General features: G+C 36.3%; 1 protein-coding gene across 5 annotated transcripts; it reads left to right on the top strand.

Moving 5' to 3' along the window:
• Positions 1–9,262: 9,262 nt before the first annotated feature.
• On the top strand, positions 9,263–12,924 carry LOC103934470 (tRNA (carboxymethyluridine(34)-5-O)-methyltransferase). 5 transcript variants are annotated; one of them, XM_048581285.1, is made up of 4 exons: positions 9,263–9,507; positions 9,622–10,173; positions 10,336–11,447; positions 12,565–12,924. In XM_048581285.1, the coding sequence occupies exons 3-4, from the start codon at positions 10,369–10,371 to the stop codon at positions 12,650–12,652; spliced, it is 1,167 nt and encodes a 388-aa protein (XP_048437242.1). In that variant the 5' UTR covers positions 9,263–9,507; positions 9,622–10,173; positions 10,336–10,368; the 3' UTR covers positions 12,653–12,924. The 5 variants fall into 5 exon arrangements, with proteins under 5 accessions (XP_048437242.1, XP_048437240.1, XP_048437241.1 ...); XM_048581283.1 differs by having other exon boundaries at positions 9,622–10,179; XM_048581284.1 differs by having other exon boundaries at positions 9,611–10,179.
• Positions 12,925–17,501: the final 4,577 nt, after the last annotated feature.

Genomic DNA, 17,501 nt, shown 5'->3' with positions numbered 1-17,501 from the left:
ACTTAACGATCCGACCGTCGGATCGTCACCAAAATTTAATACATTATAGTACGTAATAATTGAGGATACTAGACACTTATGGATTGGGAATCCAACCTACGGATCTTCCCGAATTGGATTTGTAAGTTTTTAAAATAAAACGTTGACCGCCACTTGAATTTGCAATTGGCGGAGATCCAACCGTTGGATCGTAATGAAACTTTAGTAATGAAATTCTAGAAGCATAATGTGGATCTTTGGAAGCTACAGATTGGAAATCTGAGGTGCAGATATTCTGGATTGAGTTACGTAGGATTATGAACACTACCGCTAACCTTTGACCGACGGTTGACTTTTGGTCAATGGGTTTCAAATCATTCTAGAACGTCCTTGGGGATATATTTTATGTAAGTTATGTGTTCTATCAATAAGAATTCTAAGACGTGATTTGATAATTGTTCTAGGGGCAGATCGTTCGTGATGCCTTGATATTCATGCTAGGAAGTTGTAGTGTGGACCTCAGGTGAGTGGGTATTTTCCTTCTTATAGTATATAGTGTATATATATATATATGATTGATAGATTCCACAAATTCTTTTGAATTGATTCATGCACTTCATGCCATGATTAAATTATGTTATGAGAAATGTTGCACTGTTGTGAAATATCGAGATGATCCTACGGGATGCACAGGTAAGTTCAGGTAAGTTTATTATGTTGATTGGAATTATTGCATCATTATGGCATGCTTATACTCATATAGTTCGCTCATCATTGCTTCGCCTCGGTGTTGATGCTCCCGCCCCGGGCCAAGGCCAGTCCTTCACGTGATTGTTCACCTCTTGCACCGCACACTCACCTTGGATCCAAGTAAGTGCTAGCCTGTTATACAGGTCGCATTAGGCGACTCCGACTCATAGGTGACCGCGCATCGCGCTAGCCTTCACGTGATCATAGCACTGGAGTGTAATTGCCTATCATACAGGTCGTATTAAACGACTCCGACTCGTGTGCTTGCATAAATTGATGAGCCATATGTGCAATCTTACATGTCACATTAGGTGACTCCGACTTGCAAGCTAGTATAGATTATTGAGCACATGATTATATTTATATTGCTGATGAGATACCGTGTTGTGGCATACTTATGGATCTACTGCTAGCATGCATTTGATTTCATACTTAAACGTAGTATGATTTTCTAGAAACTATATTTGTTTTATGGTGAGGGGTTATAACGTTTTCAAAGGTTTTTATTAAAACTTTATTTTCAGGCCCACTCACCCTTGTTTTTCGCCCCTCCAGGTTCTAGTAACAGAGTTTTCGTACCGACGATGATTATTAGCAAATCTTAGTGCAGACGATTACCATCGATGGTATAATTCTCACCCTATTTTATTGTACTATACTTATGCTCTGTCATAACATGTGAAATCGGTTCATTCCCCCTTACTGCGCACTCTTGTATTTAGGCACTTTTAAGTTTAAATTTGTTCACATTTTCCACATCACTACACTTTATGGCTTCATCACCTTCCAGGTGTCGCCCAGCACAACTTGATTTAAAGTTCTAATGGACATCCTGAGTTGGGGTGTGTCAGTTTGGTATCAGAGCATAAATTGGGTAGTATTGCGTTCATCACACGCGTGATGTAAGCATTCTTGGTTCTTGAACCTAAATGTCGAATCTTGCCACCTCGTCGAATCACGAAAAATGTGTTAGCTTTTCATAGTTTTGGGTTACGTGAATGCCTTATCAATCTTGTAGAAGAACATTTTAGCGTTGCATCTAGATTTAGACAAAGAACCTTCTTGCCAAGGAAAATTCCAACTTGGAGACGAGTTTTTGACCCTGAAGCAGGGCTAATGTGTTGATAATTGAATACCACCGAAGACTTTACCATCCGCCAGTCATTATTACCAACCCTTTCGAGAATGGAAGCTAACAATAGTTTTGATCCCTTGGCAGTATCCATTAGTATACTTTCTATCGGAATTCCTACGAAGTTGTACCTTCGTCAAAAGTTCTGGAATGTCTCTAGTGACAATGTGGTGCTAAATGGGGTAGCACTCGACGTAAGAATATCAGGGGGACAGTCACTTTTGGTCCCTGATAGCACTAATTTTTCCAAACGCACTACTGATCATTCTAGATCTTTAGGAGGAAGATCGACTCCCGTTTAAGTCCATCCTAAAGTAGATTATTAGAAAATTCTTTTTTCGGCCTTAGGACATTCCAGCCAACGCTAGTTCCCGAGTTTTCTTTTGGTGATGTACTCGTCATTTCGATGAGCATAAGCACCGATGTGTGAGTTGTTATACCTGCGGTAAGTAGAAATCCCCGAAGTAGTAAGTATTTTCCCTAGAATTAATGAAACCATCCACCCGAGCGGGGTTTAACCTATAATTAACCTACGGTGGCGCTACTAAGTGACGATATTGTCCGATATACAGGAATTATCAACTAGTATTCACGCGGTATGATTTCTGATATCGTACACACATACTAGCATCTGGGAGTGATACCATTATGCCAGAACGCCGATTCATAGTTTCAGGGTAGTGAACAATATCAAAATATCACATGTGCGTTAATTAGCGGCGCAACTAATAGGCCGATTAACATTGACTACTTGAGCCAAAGAAACTAAATCATGGAAACTTAGGAGTAGACTTTGTATTAAGATAGTAAACTCATGGTTATGTTAACCATACTACCTATTTAGGTAATCAAAACTTCTTCGACTAGCCACCTCTCGATCACTTCCACATGTAGATAGTAGAATCGAAATACGAATGATATCTCACTATTAGAGTGATTTGTGTGTCGAGAAAACTGTGAAGACATTTTAGTTTGTGTTGTAGAGTTGGTTAGTAGTATAGTACGTTTTGAGGATGTATACCTTTGGCGTCATTTCTCAAAATTTTTACTTGGAACCATCAATCCACTTTGTTAACACCACATTTATTCTCCCTATTTCCTATCGAACAACTTCTATATTAGTTTTCTTTATGACTTTTCGAACAAGTCCTACTTTATTGAGAGAACTTAGTTACTAAAGCTTACCAATTAGGAATTTACCAACTAGCGACTAAACACTTTATCTTGGAAACCTCAAACTTACCCAGGAAGGCGAAAGATTGAATGTTAGGGTCATACCTAGATTTTAGCAACTTCCTTGGGTGACGATTAAAAAAAAAAAAAAAAAAAAAAAAAAAAAAACTGTTATCCCCTACTTTGAGTTAATGGTCTAGCCGACCCACCTTTGTAACTCAAGTTTTCTTCCATAACCTGACAAATTCATAGTAGTCTTTTCGATGACTTTCTCATCTACTTCGGCAGTGAGACCAAATTCTCTAAGCACTGTTAGTCAACTTTATACCAAATTCTTCGACTGTAAACTTTGATTAAATTGGTACTCTTCTTGGGAGACGTGATCTTAGTGGACGAGATTCTTTTCTTTTCCCCAAAAAGGTAGTAGCAAAATAAAGTTGGAATTCTCACAAGGTGTTGTGAAATTCGAGACAATCTTTGGTCTTGTCGACCTTATTGACAAATTGTTATAGATTTTTCGACTATAGTGTTTTTTCTCACTTGTCAATCGAGGAAAATTAGTTTTGGTTTGGGATGTTGATTATGAATAAAGTTTCTGACAACTGAACTGTTGTCTCACCTTACCTTTGCTTTACACCTTCCAATGACCTTGATCATTTTGGAAATCCATGATGACGTGTTCTTTGGATGTTTTGACTGTGTAGATGCAACATGATGGAGTATCACTTATATTTCTCAACAAATAGAACTATTCGAAATGAACCACCTTATTCATGACTTAGAGTCAATTGTTATTATCTTCATTTGAGATAAGCTAAAATTTCTGATAACGACAATGGAATAACCAAATCAACGCCTACGATTGCATTATTGTGTATTACCCTGGTGGTGCAAACGTAGTCACTGAACACCTTTAGCTTGTCCTATCCCACCTCAGTTTGAATTCACAAGTATTGTTTTGACGTTACTTGTAAGATATCAATAAATTGTTTGGATGGTTATAATCACTTCCTGTATTTGTATAAGGATAGGAAATATCACCATAAGCTTCCAATACAAGGTATCTTGTACATGTGGAGTTATGATGATGTTTAGTGACCATTGACCGACGCGACAAGTTAGCCCATTTTCCATTAGTCCAGAGGGACTACATTTTGGACCACTTGGTAAAATTCCTCATTCTTGAAATTATCAAATTTCTCGGGCGCTTAGACCAACGTCTACTCTGATGGGGATTCCATATTCACCTCTTTATGCTAGAAGGTATTTTAGTCAATCTTGGGTCCGTGTCTACCCTACTACACTTCGTATTATTTTTGAAACAGACAAACCATCTAAAGGAGTTGCTCGGACATTAACATTTAGTCATGACATTTTGTTGATTGAATGTTCCAGAAGCTACAGTTGTAGTGAGATGTCATGCATTAATTTCAATTACCTTGTATTCTAGATTTGTTGGACTTGTTTGACCTTCAAATTCTTGATTGTTCTTATTGGCATAGTTTTGCTAAACTCAAGGGAAATTCCATATGAACCTGCTCACTATCACGTTATGAACTGCATTGTTAAGATATGTGGTGTGTATGTCGCTACTACATCTCATCGTGACACGTGTTTCATTTCCAAGTCTTGGGAAGCCTTCTTAAAGGCCATGTGCATTAAACTTTGTCACGTACCGCATTTCACCCTTAAAGTAACGGCTAGTCTGAATGAACTATCCGGACCTTAGAGGACATATTACTTTTGAATATTTTACAGTTTTAGCTAGTCATGGTAGGCACTTACCTTTGTTAGAGTTATGCGTAACTGCGATTACATTTCTAGTTTGGCAATGGTATTGTTTGAAACTTGGTATAGAGATTTTACGCGCGGAACATGTTTGACAGATGAGTATTGCGAACAGGTATTTGAATGATCGAGATTACGATATAGAAAAATTATGATTTTGGTTGATGTTACCCGTGAGGGTAGTGCGTGAGCACGATCGAGGTTTTGTTCAGACGATGTATTTGTATTTCCTAATAGGGGGCATGATGGTAATATTGCACCGTCAGAAATTTGTTACTTGTTTATCGAGATAATAGTGAGTTATCGGTATTGTGGACTGCAGACCATAATATCAATAACTTATTCGTTGTGTCCATTAAGCAAGTAGACAAGTAGGTCATTCTACGTTAGCATTTGTATTTACTTATTTAATTAGTTATTCATTGCTTGGGCTCGACCCAAAGATACTACATGCTTATCTTTGGAGTATGTAACGCAACAAGTGCGTTGGTGAAAAATAGTCTATGTTCAATTTTAATTTAAGTGATTACTTTAACTTTATGTTATTATATATATGTATTTTGACGGGATGTTATATATAAATATTTTTTACTGTATGTTTTATAAAAGCAGTATATTATAGTATTGTACTGAAGGAGAATAAAAGTTTGAGTTTGGAGGCATGAAAGAAGAATCATTGCAATCCGATCGCAACGGAATGGCAATCTGTTTTATGCAACCATTCTAACTTGATATCTTCTTTACATATTTATTTCCCTGTGGTCTTTTCACTACTTTTGTATAACAAATGATTTTAAATTTCGGGGATGAAATTTTTTTAAGGTGGGTAAATTGTGACAACCCGTCCCTAATTTTAAGTTTTATAAATGTTTAAATAATGATTTTACGAAAATGCCCTTAGAGGTGAGGATGTTTGACTTTCGTTGACCGTTTGAAGTCACAATTAATGTTTCCGAATAGATCTTGAAGCTACGAACGCATAGGCAAAAACTGTTTGCGAGTCCGAGTTATAAGGTATAGTTACGGAAGTTTGAAATTGTTTACTCAAATTTTAGTGTATAAACTAATTAAAGGGGCAAGGACCAATCAGAAATTAGAAGAGAGAGAGAGATAGTCAATTAGGAGAAGGGAAATAAAACTCCCAGCCTTCCCTTTTCGTCAACCCATCCGTGCACCCATCCAACCAAATTTCCGACGATTTCCGCCATTTTTCCTGTCGAAACACCATCATCCAACACCTGCAATCTCTTTCACAACCTCCCATCTACTATCTCCACCCAAATTTGAAGGTTTTTACGTCCAGACTATGTAGAACCTCACTGGAGCACCGGAGGTGCTTGACGGTGATTCCTCCAATCCAGCAAGTTTCACCACCCACTACTACCCTTAATCAACTCCCCTTGGACCCAGGAACAAAACCAAACCAGTGACAGGGGCGTTGGAACACATGAGAAGTTGAATCGACGAACACCCATTCTAAGGTTTCTAATGGGTTCACAGCGATTTAAGGCTTTTTCCGTCCAAATTGGACATGGCCACATGTATAAAACTTGCTCTACTCATTGAGATCTTCATTTTTGTGAAATTTGAGAATTTTTAGAAATAATTGATTTTTCCGGCGAGTCGGGGTGGTTGACAATCGTGTGCAGCGGCGCGTGGGCTGAGGCACCCCCTAACCTTTCTAAGCTAAGTTTGATACCCCAATTCCATAGGTGAAGTCTGATTGAAGAAATCTCATCATTTGAACATAGTTTTGATAGAGACCATAATATTTAAGGATATTTGAAACTTATGGATTGGGAATTCGAAGTACGGATCTTCATGAATTGGATTTGTAAGTTCGTAAAATAAAACGTTGACCACCACTTGAATTTGCAATTGGTGCAGATCCAACCGTTGGATTGTAATGAAACTTTAGTATGATATTCTAGAAGCATAATATGGATCTTTGGAAGTTACGGATCAGAAATTCGAGGTGCTGATTTCCAGATTAAGTTACGTAGGGTTATAAACATTACCGCGGACCTTTGACCAACGGTTGACTTTTGGTTAATGGGTTTCAAATCATTCTAGAAAGTCCTTGGGGATGTGTTTTATGTAAGTTACGTGTTCTATCAATAAGTATTCTGAGATGTGATTTGATAATTGTTCTAGGCGCCGATCGTTTGTGACGCCTCGATATTCATGCTAGAGAGTTGTAGCATGGACCTCAGGTGAGTGGGTATTTTCCTTTTTATAGTATATATGTGTGTGTGTATATATATATATATATATATATATATATGATTGATAGTTTCCACAAATGCTTTTAAATTGATTCATGCACTTCATGCCATGATTAAATTATGTTATGAGACATGTTACACTGTTGTGAAATACCAAGATGATCCTACAAGATGCGCATATAAGTTCAGGTAAGTTTATTATGTTGATTGGAATTATTGCATCATTATGACATGCTTATACTCATATAGTTTGCTCATCATTGCTACACCCCGATGTTAGTGCTCTCGTCCCGAGCCAGGGTTAGTCCTTCACGTGATTGTTCACCTCCCGTACCACACGCTCGCTTTGGATCCAAGTAGGTGCTAGCCTATCATACAAATCACATTAAGCGAGTCTGACTCATAGGTGACCGCGTATAGCACTAGCCTTCATGTGATCGCAGCACTAGAGCGTATATTATTACACCTAGCCTATCATACAAGTTGCATTAGGCGACTCCGACTCGTGTGCTTGCATAGATCAATGAGCCATAGGTGCAGTCATACATGTCACATTAGGTGACTCCAACTTGCGTGCTAGTATAGATTATTGAGCACATGATTATATTTATATTGCTGATAAGATACCATGTTGTGTCATTAAAGGTCGGAAGCAGACATGAAAGCGCAGCCAATTACTACGACAAAGTAAGTGTTTTCACAAGTTATTTTAAATATTGAATTATATTACATTTAATTTCATAAATTAATTTCCTTTAATTTTTGTAATTATATTTTCTAAGTATGCCAAGTGGAGGAATTGCATATGGAGGACAACTCCAAACCCTTTAGTCATCACGGTTGTTGGGAAATTTGTAAAGGATGAGTGTTATTTGAAGATCCACCTCAATAAAGAGTTGGTCCTACGTCAGTGTTCGGAAATGCATCCTCAAATGCAGATGGGGATAAAGATGGATCTTCTACCATTCAAGAAATAAGGGTAAAAAATCCATCTCCAGGTGAAGGTTCCATAACTAGGGCTACGGGACAAAACAAGGCCCGAAAATTGAAGGAAAAGGGTAAGGCAAAGGATGATTATGCCTTTCAACAGGAAATAGCGGTCTCATTGCGATTAATGGTGGAGCAAAATGCATTTGCCGCTGAAGAAAGGAATCGTAGACATGAAGAACAAGCAAAACAAATACAATAAGAGATGGATGATAGGAACATGCAAAGGAACACTTCGGATTACACTCCAATGAGTAAGGCATATTTTGATAGGAAAATGAGGGAAATTATGGCCCAACGGGAGTTGTTTACATCCGACTATACTTTTACAATGGCAGATGATGATGATGATTATAGTCTTTAAATTTAAGTTGTTGTAGTCTTTAATATTTAAGTTGTAGTTTTTAAATTTAAGTTATTGTAGTCTCTAAATTGAAATAATAAATTATGTTTGGCCTATAGCCCTTTGGCCCCCTCGGTTGGAGATGGCTTTTGTCACAGGGCTATGTTTGGCCTATGGCCCTTTGGCCCTTTGGCCCTCTCGGTTGAAGATGATATGAAATATGATCTGGCACTGTTCATTAAAATATAATTTCTTGGAGGACTATAGGGCTAAAGAGAGCCCTTTGGCCCTCATTCGGTTGGAGATGGCCACCGCAAGACATTTTTAAGGATGCGTAGCACTCGTAATTAAACAAAGTCTCTCGCAAGGGGGAGTGGAAGAACATATGTAAAATAAAACATTACTTTACACAAAGTGAGAACAAAAAACTTGACAAATATTTAGAACGTGCACGATATGAAGAAGTTTTTCTTGATAATTACAATGAAAAACATCTTTAGAGGCATTATGAGCCTGTGATTAAAAAAATACCTCTCACACGTTGAAGGTGTCTATTAAAAAGATAGATTGAAATATGGGTGTTGGCCTCTCATAAATTAGTTGGAAAAATGAGTGTTAGTCATTCAAAATCAAAAACTTTGGATGGGCAATTATGTACACAATTAAAGCGACACATTTTTAGGGGTGCGTAACTTTCGTTATAAAAAAATGTTTTACGCACGTGTGGAGTGGCTAGTGGAAAAGAAAATGAAAAATGTGGACTAGGTGTTTAAACGGGGTAATAGGTTTAAGTTCAGAATCATGTGTCATGATTATATCGGTACGATATACCAAGTGGCTGGTGTATCGTACATCTAATAAATACCCGGAAATCAACGGTCAGTATGGAGGAGTTCACTGTGTACGCCCTACGCTTGTTCTCTTCGTAACTACTCTCTCACGGTGCCCGCCCACCACCTCCCTCGTGTCTTTCTCTGCGAGAAACCCTAATTGAATCAGCCACACCTCACAAGACAAGCAAAGAGGAAGCAAATTTCATACCATTCGGATTGGTTCACGCCACTTCTTCAGCTCCTCACCATAACAAAGCAAGCTTTTGGACTTCACCGTATCCATGTCTGCTGCATCAGGTCAGCCTCACCTCTCTTTCTCTACTCATATATACATATATATATATATGTATGTATATGTATTGATTTAGGTATAATATCTATGTATTGAAGTTGTGTTTAGCTGAATTGCAGTAATATGATTTTGTTCTTGGCCTCTGGATATTGTGGTGTGTGCAACTCTGTTAAATCTCCAGAATTTGTGAAACCCTAAATCCGGATGATGCATTAAGCACTGAATTTGGTTTCAAACAAGAAGCATATTGGGAGATTAGAAAAATCGTACCATCGCGCAGTTCGCTCTTCAATCAATAAATGAATCATAGTAAGAAGAAAATAAAGGGTGGGGAAGTTTGAATCTCAGTTGAACAAAATGTATACAGGATTATGATTTTTATGCATTTAGCGATGGCGGGAAGCTGCGGCAGGCTTGTTCGGTGTAATTTCTGGACAAATGGGTGATAGTTATTTTCTCTTGAGAACAGGGTAGGAGTTCCTTACCTGGTCGGCTTTTATTAGGTCTTGTTATATGGAAGGTGAAAGGTCTTTGAAGCGTTCTGCAGAGGATTATTGAAAATAGCCTCTTCAAGTTTGTCATTAACTTGACTAAAGGGAAATTCAAGCCGCTGATCGTTTGGTGCATTTCTCCTTCCTAGTTTGGTTCACTTGCTTGAGATAAACTAAAATGTGCTGGTCTGTTCCTCCTACAAACGATTTTGCTGCTTTCCCCAATTTATTTCCTTGTTTCACTGTTTAGTTTTGCTTATGTCATAGGATACTACACACGCATTTATAATTCAAATTGTATGTTTTCAAAATTGTAACCTTAACCTTTTGACCTTTTTTCAGGTTATTTTCTGATTAGATGCATTCTTCTGGGTGATGTTTTGTAACGTTCTAAAAGCAAGTAGATGCTATTATCTGTCTAGAGAGGCCTTCCGTCTTCCCACTGTGATCATTGGTAGTGTTTCTTATTCAGGAATCTTCAGTACTATGAGAGAAGTCAAGGTTAAAGGTGCGTCTGGTTTTTGTTCTCTGGATTCTGGTGAAGAATCTCAGATCCTACAATCTGAATCAGCTAGTGACAGCCGTAGACAGGCATCCTTAAATGTGCAGTTCACTCCTGAAATAGAAAAGAAGTATGTCCATCATGTTTATGATGCTATAGCACCTCATTTCAGTTCAACCCGGTTTGCTAAGTGGCCAAAAGTAGCCAATTTTCTATCTTCCTTACCTTCAGGATCGCTTGTTCTTGATGCAGGATGTGGGAATGGGAAGTACTTGGGATTTAATCCTGATTGTTTTTTCATTGGATGTGATATAAGTGCTCCTCTTATCAAAATTTGTGCAGATAGAGGGCATGAAGTGTTGGTTGCAGATGCCGTAGACCTTCCATATAGAACTGGTTTTGGTGATGCAGCTATATCCATAGCTGTATTACATCATCTAAGTACGGAGGGTAGGAGGAAGAAAGCAATCGAAGAATTGATCCGAGTTGTGAGAAAGGGTGGCTTAGTTCTAATAACAGTTTGGGCTGTAGAACAAGAAGATAAATCATTAGTTGCAAAATGGACTCCACTTACCGAAAAGTATGGAGAAGAGTGGATAGGACCTGGTAGTCCTCATGTTCGTAGCCCTTCATCTCGCACATTGCAAAGCATCCCAGAAACAGAGGAGAGTAGTTTGGGAGAGCGTAAGAAAGAGTCCGACCAGAGTGCTACACAGAGTTTGCAAGAAAAAACCTCTCAAAGTGAGAGTTATTCGGGGACTTCTTGTGATGTGAAAGATGCAAATGATCAACAAGAATATTTTGTCCCCTGGCACTTGCCATATCACCGTGCTGAAGTAAGTGGTGCTTCTGCTTGCGCTCTTGCAAATGGCCTTGCAAAGAAAGATGATAAAAAGGGTGCTGTTGTGTACAACAGATATTACCATGTTTTCAATGAAGGCGAGCTTGAAAGGTAACTTGTCATTTTGTTTCTTTTTCCATACTGTATGTATATTGTTTATCAACAAATTAATAAAATTATACTTATATTTTTGTTATGTCTCATTGCTATGGTTGTGCTGTGTTGTTGGCTTGCTGAAACTGAATTAACATTACTTGAAACAAAGAAACCGAACTCACAGGGGGCAAAACTAATCTTTTATATGTCTAGTGCCTATTAGGACAGAATTTTATGCATCTGTTTATATGGATTTGTTATGAAGCTGAATCATAAGAGCAATACTTTAATGAGTGGAATCGTAGGAGCTGTTTAAATAGTTGAGGCACCCCAGCACAATGGTTTACATCTGTGAATCAATAAATGGTCAAAGTAATTCACTCATAAAGTATTTGTTATATTGAAGACATATAACATACAATGCAGATGAGTGGGGTAATATATAGATACTTACAAGGTTATGATCTATGTGTGGCTAACATGTCACCAAATTTTGTTGACTTTGTGCCTGAATGATGAGTTACCGTTTCTTGAATTAGGGTTCTTGGCACAAAGTCATATATTCTAGTGTTATATTATTATAAGTAAGTTGTGTGAGCTAACCATTCACGTTAGAAGTACAGAGGCCAACTCTAGAAGTGAGTACGAGAAGAAGCCTCGTGGGCCTATTGGATTTGGCCCAAGCCTTTTCAGTGGGAGAAGGATCCCAATCATTACGGTAGGTCAGCCTCTAAGTTAGGAGAGTTTTTGCAGTGTGCCGAGAACATGGCCCTATACATATAGTGCCACAATACAGGTGGTTGGATGCTTAAAAAAATTTCCAACCGCTTGTATTATGACACTGGTTTACCGGACCGTGTTTCTGGCACACTGAAGATTATCTCCTAAGTCAGGTAGCACCGTCCTCTGGTGGTAATTGCTTGAGTTAAGATCACTGCCCAGTTGCTTTGTTGATGCAGCTCCTATGTATCTAGTTGGACTTCTGTCTCGTTTTTTTAAAAAGAACTTTGTTAAAGGGTATTTTAATTTTGGTGGTCACTGCCCAATTGATGCTTAACTTAATGTTCTGACAATACATTTACAATTGATGCTTAACCTCACCGGCTCATTTAATTTTTGCTCTATTTTGCAGATTAGTAGCTGGGATGAAAGACGCTGTAATCGTTGATCGATTTTTCGACAAATCGAACTGGTGCATTGTCCTCGAGAAAACGTTATGATAACCGGGACCAATTAATCCTTGCGGGTTAAGGTTTGCCAGCGAGTGTGCAGCCTGGAACAGCCAAGGTGCAGCAGCAGAAGATGCACTACTGTGAGCTCCTGAAAATTCGTTTGTTTCTAATGTGCCATAGAAAAAAACTGGTTTGTGACTCTGAGGAATTGTTTTTTATTAATGCCTTTATTGGAGGTGGTTGACGCTGCAGTTTGCAGTAAGCTTAAGCTGTGGATGTTGTTTTCTGCACATGGAAAGAAGAATCCAACATTACTTTTATTTGTTGTTTCTAGATTGTCATTAAATACCTCTCATTTACAGACTCAATAAGAAGCCTACCTACCATTACTACCTCCGCTAACCGTGGGTGTTTTGCATGTGAATGATTTCTGACCGTAGATGCATTTTCGGCCTCGCTTAGTTTTGGAGCTGGCGTGCATTAGCGGTCGGGAACTTTGCATTATTCACGCTCGACGGACCCTTGGATTATCAACAAGTATTTGGCGCTGGATTGGTGGGATCTTTGCGTAAAAATATTCTAGAGCCTTCCAAGTATTTGGCGCTGGTTTGGAATTGTATTTATAAAAATCGCTTGTGTTCACAAGTATTTTTTGCAAAAACGCTTCCGTTGCCATTTAATATTACAATTTAGTAGTATTCCTCTTCACTTGTAAGTGAAATGTCTTAGGTTTGATTTTTGTCAAAGGTTAAGTTCACCCATTTTCTCTTCGTAGATAATATTGTTTGTTCAAAAAAAAAAAAAAAAAAAAAAAGCACAATGAAACCTATAATAAAATTACGAGTGTTCATTAGAAAAGCACTTAAATACTTTTTGAAATAACTATACATCATGTGCTTCCAAAAAGCAGTCATTTCTAATTTTTCTACCATACATGGTTAACTTTTGGTATGTTTTTAGTCATTTTAAAAACATTTCAAACACGTCCACCATGATCTTTCCTTAAAAAAAATAAAAAAAAAATAAAAAAAGCACGACACATTGTCCTACTGGGAAGAATTTGGCGCTTTTGCAAAAGTAGATGTGTGGCTACAAAAATGTTTCTGTGACCATTCCAATGCTATTAAGAGAATCACAACTGCCATTGTTGTGGTTGTAATTGTTTCATTTAATTGGTTCCGTCCTTGGGATGAGAATGGCGATTGGTAGGAAGCAATGGAATCAAACATTTCTAATCCACTATATCCTTTTTATTTTAATATTATTATCAAGAGACTCCTATTTCAATGTGTTTTAAAATGCTGATAATGTAATCATTACGTATCTAATTTATTTGTAGCAAATAAGACATTATTATGATCATATTCATGCAAAAAGTGCGTCATGAATTATTTCGGTGCTTAGGAGCTTTTTCTTTAACCTATTACATTTGTGATTTAAACTATCCTTCCACTCTTTAGTTTAGCTTAAAATATATAGTAATATCGCTTATAATTCATATATTCATGCACAAGGAACATGGTCCATGTTGTGGTAAGAATGATTTTGCTTGAAATGAAAGTAAAATGTGTTTAATAACATTTGCAGATTGTTAAAACCACGTGATGGTGGTTCAGTTATACTTACCATTTCTCAAATTAATGAGTTCTCTTAATGGCACTAAGGTGTAGGTGGGAGTCCAACTTGGCACTTTTCTATTAAGTGAAAGACTTCAATACACCCTCCAGATGATACGTAGCGTTCCAAACTAATGATATAATGTCACGTGCTTGAAACATTGTATTATTAGTCTAGACAACAAGATAGTTCCATAGAGGTGCAAATAATCAAGGTTGGCCCAGGTCTAGTGTGGGTTGGACGACCGCCCAGGGCCCCTAAAAATTGGGAGCACCAAATTATTAGGGTATTATATTTTACATATGTTTTCATAAGAGTATAAATTTATAAAATTTAATTTAATGATAAAGAAGTTCAACTAGAACTAGTGGTTTTGTTGTTTAAATTTAATGAGGAGGTCCCGGGTTCGAAACACTATATTTATAAAATTTAGTCAAATGATCAAAAAGTTTAACTATAAAAGGTTTGTTTATGCTGTTTAAAATTAACGAGGACGTCATGGTTTCGAAACGTTGTGTGTATTTTTTTACTTTTCAACTTTTACGAATTTTTTTTCATAAGAGTATAAATATATTTCTAAATTTTTGAGTTTGAAGTGTTTTTGTAAGTATAATTTTATCAAAATCTTATGTTTGAAAACAAATAATTTTTCTTATATGAAGTTAAGGCACATATTTGGTGTCGCCTCAAGCCTCAAAAATCTTAGGACCAGCCCTGCAAATAATGCAATGTCATATAAAAAAAATAATAAAAAAAATATAAAAAATCTACAAAACATTATGTTTTTAGACTAAAATAGCATGCAACAGTGAATCTGTTCTATAAAAGTGGCGAAAATTTGGCCCCATAAAAGTTAAAATGTAACATAGATAAATCTATATATAAACTAGCCACAACAAAAAGACAAAATAGTGGCAAAACCCCAAAATGTCCATGGCAAACAAATTTCTCAATATCAATCAGTTAAATATATAAAGGACAAGTTAATCATTTTAATAGCAGTATGTTAGGGGCAAATTAATCATTTTAATCCAAAAATCTTAAACTTATGGCATTATCTCCGCTATTACAAATTTACAATCCCCCTGTCGCTCTTCTCTTTCGATTTTTATTACCGAGAATTGTCATTTGGTTTTGCTTTCAGTAAATTCGACAAAATAGACAAGTAGTTCTCTTTCGATTTTAATTTTTTTTTTTAAATAATTTTTTTTTATCAACACTGAGGGATTTTATTTTAATTCCTTCTCTTCACCTCTAACCAATAAACATATAGGTTATTTTAGTTACATCTCCTAAAACTCGAATTTTATTTGATTTCTCCCTATAACTCTAAAAGCGTCACTTTTCTCCCTATAATTCAAAGTTCGCTTCACTTTGCTCCTGAAACTTGAAAGTTTTCTATATAAAACTCAAAATTCGCTCCATATTGCCTTGATTTTGTTAATCTTTTATGTTTATTTGATCTGGGTGCACCAGGCTAATCATTTTTTTTTTTTTTTTTTTTTATCTCTTCAATTTCTTTTAAACTTAATATTCTCTAACTGTTGAATATTAATGCATAATGGAGACTTATAATCAAATTTATTGCACATATGGCCTAATCTTATTGGGTCTTGAGTCTCCCATATGTTATAGGAGGCGACCTATAAATTTCAGGGAGAAGAGAGAATCCAAAAGTCAAAGTGGAACGACTTTTAAGTTTCAAGAAGTAAAGTTATAATTTTTGAGTTACAGAGACAAAGTGATATCAAAATAAAGTTTCAGGAAACGTAGCTAAAAACAAACCTAAACAAATTACACACGTTACTTAATTTTGTCTTGTGAACTTGATAAACTAAGTTTCAATGGCGTGAGTCATTGACCAGTCATTTTGTTCCCGATGACTGCCAACTATTTTTCTCAAGAAATTTATAGCGATTCTTTTTCAGCGTGAAAAGACATTGAAGGACCTGGAAATAAAGTTGCTGCAATTAGCTCGCTAGGGTTTTCTTTTCCGAAATAAATAGTTGCTGATAGGGTTATATTTGTATTGATGAAGACGATGCAATAAGTTCCAACTTCTTCAGTTCACCAGACTGTACACACGTTGCACTATATCTATATTCGATTAATTGTTCGGGACAGCTAACATTACGTCTAACCACAGGCAAAACATAAAATATGTTGTAATTCTTATTGTGGAGTTCACTCCATAACCTTTTTTAACGATTCGATCTTGTCGATATTTTTGGTTCATCAGGAATAAGATATCTATAAAAAATAAAAAAAAATCTAAAATAATCAAGACACGATTATTGAGAAGAAAATAGACGACACAATACTTAAAAAAAAAAACACTAATGTTAGAAAAATTTAAAACAATTATTCAACGATTAAATTCTCCTCTATCTCTAGTGTATTAAAGTTGTAATATCGTTTGTATTAAAAATCTTAATAAGCTTATTTAAGTGATCTTTCAACTAAAACTCATTACATGAGCACAATTATACAAGTGTTCTTGTTTTATTTGTTGCAGGAAGTTTCGTGTTTACATGCACTAACATTTTTTTCGAAACAAAATTTACAAACTAGATGATGTGTCATCAATAATAATGAACACGTTTATCAATGCTTAAGTAATAAATCAATCATCAACTTTCCTATCCTTTAATTTTATAAATTTTATCTATAAATTTAATCTCCATTACATTTCCTTCTGTTTAATATATCCAAAGTCATCAGTCCACTAGGCATATAAAGATTTTGTGTAATTTTGTGTTGTCCAAGTGAATTGCTTACCTCGCTGATTCCTGAATTAATTTTCTTGTCGTATCTTGAGATTGAAGGAGATGTGGACATCCATATATGTCTAATCAGAACGTGGCACAAGTTGGATAATCATTTGACGATTGAGATATTGTAACCATCTCACATGATGCCAGCTCGCATGTAGTCGTGTCGAATGCTAACCAAACTCTCTGTTCATAGAAAAACTGCCATCTCATTTTTTGAATAATTTCCGTGCCAAACATTATAAAATATTATGTCAAAATTTGAAGTGATAGAGAGTTTCACTTTAAAAGTGTCTCCTTAGCATTTCTCATAGTTGTTTAATAGAGCGATCTACTTAATACGAGAAATAGAAGGTGATAACTGAATTAAGAAAATAATATTTTTATTCGAGTAATGTTAAGTAAACTAACTTTTTAGATCATATTTACAAATCATATGATATGTTATTAATAGGGAATAAACATGTTAATTAACACTTAAGTAATAATTCAATTATCAGCAACCACGT

This window comes from the organism of the source record quoted next, unplaced genomic scaffold (genome assembly GCF_019419815.1).
Source record: "Pyrus x bretschneideri cultivar Hongxiangsu unplaced genomic scaffold, Pyrus_bretschneideri_v1 Contig17, whole genome shotgun sequence".
Classification (NCBI taxonomy): Eukaryota; Viridiplantae; Streptophyta; class Magnoliopsida; order Rosales; family Rosaceae; genus Pyrus; species Pyrus x bretschneideri.
The sequence above is the reverse complement of the archived record's forward strand: the minus strand, read 5'-3'. Positions and strand labels throughout refer to the sequence as shown.

Coding starts and splice junctions, on each gene's coding strand:
- LOC103934470 (XM_048581285.1), top strand. CDS start 10,369: ATGTTTTGTAACGTTCTAAAAGCAAGTAGATGCTATTATCTGTCTAGA. Junction 11,448..12,564: donor AATGAAGGCGAGCTTGAAAG/GTAACTTGTCAT, acceptor TCTATTTTGCAG/ATTAGTAGCTGGGATGAAAG.